Consider the following 7,200-nt stretch of genomic DNA (forward strand, 5'->3'; position numbering starts at 1 on the left):
TTTAAAAATTGTTAATGCTACAATCAAAGTTAAGTATTGGCCATTATATCTATGAATTAATTATTTGACATGTTTGATCAATTAAATCTTGATGTTAAATTTTATTTAGTACAGGCCTAATAAATGTGATGTAAATAAAACACGTGTTTTAAATTTTTTCCATTTGTAATTAAATTAATCATTACAAAAAATTTGATAAATAAGTATATTTCTAAGTCAATTATATAAAATTTTTAAGAGACGGGTGAATTTACGATGCCTTAAACACTAACAAGTTAAAACTAATCTTAAATTACTTTGTAAATGGAATATTATAATGACATTCTTAAAAATATGATATCCAATTAAATTACTTAGATGATTTGAAACAAACAAGTGATAAACATTTTGTGTTGAGCAATAAATAGAAATCAATTATATGAAGAATAATAATTAAATCATATTTGAAATTGAAATTTTAGAGTTTACAAAATCAATTGTACATATTATTTTATTTAAATATTGTATTTGTATATTGTTTAGGATCTCTTTATTAGGTATTTTAATGGAATTACAATTATAACGAAAATAATAGAATATCACTTCACATCATTAGTTTTTAATATACACAATTGATTTTTAATTTATCTTAATATACATGATATAAATAAATAATAAAAGCATGGACTTTAAATTAGAATCATAAAGAACAGTTTTCAGTGTGATAACACAAGCCAATGACGAGTGAATGAAGAAGATCAAGAGTTATAATTATTCCAAATACAAATATCACAACATTTTCCTTACATTAATCTCTTTACACATACATCTTACATTAATAAACATCAATATTAAGTATTTTAGCAGCATACATGAATAAATTTACAATTAACTTAATATCTGTGTCAGATCTAATATTTTAGGAAATCATAAGACTTAATATATTTTTAGTCATAATACTTTTAATTTTATCTACTAAATTAAAAATGGCATATAGGTAATAAAATATGGCCACTGGGAGGAAAATATTTGTATAAAATTTGTCTTTTTGATAATAAATGCAATCTCAGTAAGTATGAAACCATATATTGTTAAAAATATTATTTAGAATTGTCATGGTGCTAATAATGTCCTTAATATTCATTTTTAAAACAATATTGCTTTAAAACTGATATTTTACAGTCTTTTTTACAAATGAGTTATATATGAGTATTTTTCAAAATAAATTAAAGCTCTTTGTACAAAATTTCTGTTTTATAAATAAATTATGTGAATGTTATTAAATCGAAACTTATATTATCATATAGTCAGCATACTGCTGCAGGATCCCCTTCCAAAGTGCACGCTACACTATCTAATTTATGAGCTAAGTGCATTTTGTTTTCTAGCCCTAAAATAATTTGTTCTCTATATTTACTGACGTAAATGTACAACTCTTTCAAAGCTGATAAAGTATCAAATTCATTGAGTTGTTCAACTGAAAGCTGCTGCATAGAGGTACTTAGCTCTTGGTCGGATACTTGAGGTAATTGAGAGACGGCTTGATAAAATTGTATAACCATGTCCCTATAGGTTGGCAGGTCTTTAGCAAAAAGTAATTTATTGGATGGTGAATCTTTACACAGCCTATGTTCTGATAAAGAACAAGCATCCATAAATGTTTGAGCAATCACAGATAAAGAGGAATCTACTGTTGAAGTTTTATTAATATCAAAAATGAAATCTGGATTTTTTATAAGATTGACCCAAAATCTTAACGGTAAACTGTTAGATTTCCATGCATGGACGACTTCGGGGTTAATAATACCGTGAACCCTGGCAGCGTCGTCAAAAAGATCAAACAGCCATTTAACAGCAGGTGGTAAAACTTCATTTACTGTCAAAATAGTGCCGAAAAAGTCATCGACAAACTTATGAACCGTTCCTTTAGTAGAGAGTAGTCTCGTGAGAAATATTTCCGGAATAGCTTTGTGACTGTGTTCTGAAGATTTATTCACAATGTGTTGGTACTCAATAGGTTTGACTAAATGATAGTAGTGCACATTTTGGTCGCTTATATCACTTTTATATACTCTAATATGGGTATTTGAACAATAAATTCCTGTGCAATTTTTGCAAGGAATCTTATATGGAGTATTAAAGCTGTCATTTTGCCGTGATATTAAAGACATAACAGCAGATTCTTTAACTCCATAGTGAGCTAAGGTGTTTAATTTTCTCCAACCATTTAGAGTTTTCGTTGTAAGATCTTCGTCTTGAAGAGTAACATGACCACCACGGCCATGTCTCCATTCTAAATCAACTTCATGGACGGAAGGTCGCATACTGAAAGGGGTATTTTTAAATAAAGCATCCAATATTTTAGATTTTACTTGTGATATACTATCACAATCTAAGACTTTACATTGTACTTTATCATCAAAATCATCTTGTACTATGTGTAAAGTAACAATTTGATAGTCTATTTGTTCTTTTAAGAGTTTTTCTTCTGATAACGAATATCTAGCTTCATGAGTTATAGCATCAACTACGCCTTTTTCAATTTGATGTTTTATTGCTTTGAACAACAGGAACAGCGATGAACCGGCATAATCTTTTAAATAATAATACATGCAAAGAGCCATCCAATTTGTGAGCATTTTTTCAACCACGCTCTCCGTTCTTCTTAACATTAGTTGCGGATGTTTTGTACAAACCGATTTATCAATAAGACGCAACAGCAGAGACTTCAATATATCAGTAGCATATTCCATTTTTCCCATTAGAATAACCATCAAGAGTGATGCTACATTTACTTTATCCCTAATATTAAATGATTTTTGGGACTCCAATGTGTCTATAAATGACAGAAGGAAACATTTATTATTTAAAAGCTGTTCAAACTGAATCATGGCTGCATCATAATTTGTTCGTGGCGTATTTATAAATTGACGTTGAACGTTTAAAATAGGATGGTCAGATACGCCAGGAAAAAATACCTTCATGACGTAATTTACATGATCCAATGTAGGTATTCCAGAATGTTCCAGATCTGCTGCCAAATCTGACATATCAGTTTGAAGCTCTGCAAATGCTAATTTACATTCTAATCGGACGTTGCTCTCTAACGTGTCCATTTGTATTTGTATCCTTTTGTATTCTCTTTCTGCTTTTGTACTTCGTCTTCTATACATAACCAAAACAATCATGAATATAAGTACTAAGAAAAATGTACCTGCAGCGATTCCTGCTATCGCTTCTGGTGGAAAATTATAATTTCTTAAAAGCTCATAATGCAAGTACCCAATAGGAAATCGCAAGTTTCTACCAATCTTAACAACTACTAAAGGTAGATTGATATCAGTTATCTGGAAACCATTTTCGTCGGTATTTGTAGGTTGAACTTCTGGTGGGGTGCATAATAACTGTTGCATAGTAAGACTTGTAACATTGCACAGTTGAGTTCCAATAGTCACAATTACATCTGTCTCGTCACTTGCTCTAATGAGATTTTCGCCTTCAATAACTAAAGGGTCGCCTTTATACAATTTAATTTGATTTGGAAATTGATAAACATGGGGATCTTCGACAAAAACCATATGAGTTCTTGGTGGATTAAAGTATTTTTCCAAATCGTGCATTGTTTCCACATTATCCATTACAAACCCTACCTTCATAGCAATTTGTGGAGTACTAGTTTGTGATTTAGTTGCTTGTATTATATCATAATATTTTTTATTTACGGCTGGACTTGGACATTCCATTTGATTAGAATTAAGTACTGTGCAAGCTGTAGCATTAACAGGAACAACTTCATTTACATAATAGAGTTTCATAAGAGGTTTCTGTATAGTATGCAAATTAGTACCATGAACTGTTATCATTCTTCCTCCCGAAACAAAACTTTTTAATGGTTTTATCTCCATAATTGTAGGATCTGCTGTATAATTAAATAAATCTCCATACAATGTTCGATTTGCGTTGTCTATTGAAACTGTTAATGTGTGAACAATGCGCGGCATATTAGCTTTGGGGGTGATGCATATTAGCCTGCTATTTGATGTCTGTGTTTTATTTACAGAACATAACAATTCATCTAAATATGCTGAAATTGTTGATCCAATGTTAAGATGTTGACCCCCAATAGCTAATTGTGTTCCTCCCGATACAGGTCCAAGAGAAGGATAAATACCTTGTAACTTTATATTTTTATAACTAAACAGGACAGAGGATTCTGTATAGCCTGCATCATTTTCTACAATTACAGGAGCTACAACTGATACATTAGATGGGCCTGTCTTACATGTTATACTAACAGACACTTCAAAATCTACAATGTCACATAGTACATCACCAATTCGAACTTTACCAGTTACTTCTTCAACTCTGAGACCTAAATTACTACCTTCGATAGTTACCAATGTTCCACCTTCTATAGGACCACTTAATGGTTTTATCATATCAATCCGAGGCTTAGGACATTCTGTTACAGGATTGTCTAAACATGATTCACTGTAAGAACACGAATTGCCACACCATGTACACTGATAGACAGAATTACGTGTAATACAAAGGGAACAGTCTGCGTGGTCTCTATGAGATCCAAGAATTTCACACTTATATAAAGTAATTGTTATTGTATCTATATAATGTTTATGATTCCAAAAAACTTTTACACTTATATTATACTCCCCTACGTCTTCCTCATAAGAATACATTGTTTTGTCACATACAATAAAATGATTAGATTCTACTCTAGCTGGCAGTATCATATTAGCCAATTCAATAGTAACAATACACTGAAATCCTGTGTGTCCAGGTTGCAAATGAGGCAAATTTTCCACTTCAAGTTCCAATTCTTTCGGTACATTGTTTGGTAATAAAATTGGTTTTTTATATTGCCTTATTCTAGGACAGTGACCGATACCATGATTTAGAAGTTTGATGGGATTTTTCTCCCCACTTATAATGGTTCTTTGGCATACCGGTGCATCATGTGTACATTTATTATCATAAATACACCAATTGCAAGCCCACTCACTCATAATACATGTGTGACATGTTGTGTGTTTTGAGCAATCATAGAAAGCAAAATTACGGGAAACAAAGTCTTTGTTAGTTTCTGATGAGTGCACAGAAAGAGGTACATACACATGGTCTTGGTTTTGTGCTATTTTTGGTCTGTGTTTAATATCAGGTGTTGGGCATGCAAGCCCATTGGATGTCACTGCTGCATCTATTGGAGGAGCATTACCAAAAACACATTTATATTTTGCTCCAAATGGTAGTTCTGGCAAAGTTCTAATTATCAGTTGGACAGTTGTGATTTCTGACATTGATATTCGATCAGGTAAAATTTGTTCAAAATCTATACATTGTTGGCCAGTATACTGTGACAGCCACCTAGGTGCACTTTGAGTACCTTTTTGACACATATTCTGCACTGTACATCGTTTTTCTAAAGAGCACCAACCACAATGAGGATCATTTGATTCTAAACAAGAAGAACAATTGCCATGCTCCGCACACTTTTCAGTAGGAATTTGAACAATTGAATTATTTGCCAATATATATACAGTTTTACCATAAGGGGATAGAGTAGTATCAGGCATGATTTTTTGACCAGGGAGAAGCAGTTCATTAGAATATTCCAATGCCTTTTCTGCATCAATGAGCACTTTTTTAATAGTACCTTCACTAGTTCCTAAAAAGGCAACAGTATGTAAACCTGTTACAGACATTGTTACTGAAGTTATTAATGTGTCATTCCAATGTATCACTGACATCGCTTTAATAGGATAAAGACCACTTATTTTTAGACCTACTTCACAAAAATTAAGGATATTACCAGTGGAACCAACACTTGGACATTTACCATCTGATATCATACCCGATATGTAACCCATGTTACGTGCCTTAGTACTACCATTAAAACACATGTGAACATTTTCATTAAACTTAATTTCTATCTCTTGTAATGAGAATACACAAACAGCTGACTTAGGTGTAGGTTCATTTGATATTCCTTTTGATGGGCTGAATGATGCTACAAGAATGGTATCTCCAGTCTCAATTCCTAACTGATTGGCTAAATTAACACCTGCCTTAGCAATTTTAGCATCTTGAATTAAGTTATAATTGACAATTTCACTCTTACCAACAGTTGTTTCTTCACGAACATTACATTCTAATGTTACTTCTGTATAACTATTATAATTGTCATCATTTACACAAGTACGAGCTAAACGTGACACATATCCAAGTTCCTCGTTGCCAGCGAGGTGTGAATGTTTCTGTATAATAAGAAAGTAGGCATAGTCACTAGCATTGAATCCATACACATATTGCACAAGAAAATTGTCCCTGTATTTAACATCTATTTGAATTAAACTTTGCTTAGAAAATGTAAATTGAGCCAGTTGCAATGTCATTAGATCGCGACTGGATATAGCAGGAACGTCGTGCCTATATTCCCCATTATTTGTAAATGTTGTTCCTACATAAAGTACATTGGAGCGGTCCCAGGAATTGTATCTCTCTGGACCGATAAAAGCGTATGTGGAGGCTTCCGCATCGTTGGCAGCAACACTCTCAGGGACAAACTCAGGTTCAGCTGTAAGGTCACCCAGCTTATATTTGAAACACGATCCCTGAGCCACTGATCCACAAGCTATCACAATTCTGGATTCTTGATCAATCACTAATATTTTATTCACGTTATCAGTCCATGTGGTTTGAATATCCGCCGTCGGACAACCACTAGCATGGCACATAGGATTATCAAGCTTGGGTCCAGTCCGTACAACATGAAGCGGTTTCAAGTCGGGACTAAGCTGATGTAGTGTATTCAAAGAACCTGCATATACTTGTCCGCTCACTTTATCGACGACGAGATGGTTGAAGTGGAATGTTTCATTTTGATTTTTGGGATATTGCGATATAAACTCATATCCGAACACTATTGTGCATCGAAGCCAAAATGTTATAACTAATACTATCACAAATGCAGCCATGATCACATTTTAAATTGTCTCCACCAATAATTTCTTTTATCGTTTTAACATTAACATTCACTGAGTTTGTTTTATTTGAATATTCAACCCATTTTATTGTAAGAAAATATTAAAAGCATACATCGATGCGGATGACACGGAATAAACAAGTTTTTTTTTTCAATTTCTGTTAATTGTTACTCACCTCACTTTTTACTCTATATATGCAACCATAGATTTGAGTTTATAT

General features: G+C 32.6%; 1 protein-coding gene across 1 annotated transcript; it reads right to left on the minus strand.

Moving 5' to 3' along the window:
• Positions 1-146: 146 nt before the first annotated feature.
• Positions 147-7,137, minus strand: LOC113394628 (plexin-B). The gene has a single exon (XM_026632020.2). It carries the CDS (start codon positions 6,969-6,971, stop codon positions 1,287-1,289), a length of 5,685 nt encoding a protein of 1,894 aa, XP_026487805.1. The 5' UTR covers positions 6,972-7,137; the 3' UTR covers positions 147-1,286.
• Positions 7,138-7,200: the final 63 nt, after the last annotated feature.

The sequence above is a fragment of the Vanessa tameamea genome, chromosome 4 (assembly GCF_037043105.1).
Source record: "Vanessa tameamea isolate UH-Manoa-2023 chromosome 4, ilVanTame1 primary haplotype, whole genome shotgun sequence".
Classification (NCBI taxonomy): domain Eukaryota; kingdom Metazoa; phylum Arthropoda; class Insecta; order Lepidoptera; family Nymphalidae; genus Vanessa; species Vanessa tameamea.

What these genes read in the sequence shown, in the direction of transcription:
- LOC113394628 (XM_026632020.2), bottom strand. Translation starts at nt 6,971, where the DNA reads ATGGCTGCATTTGTGATAGTATTAGTTATAACATTTTGGCTTCGATGC.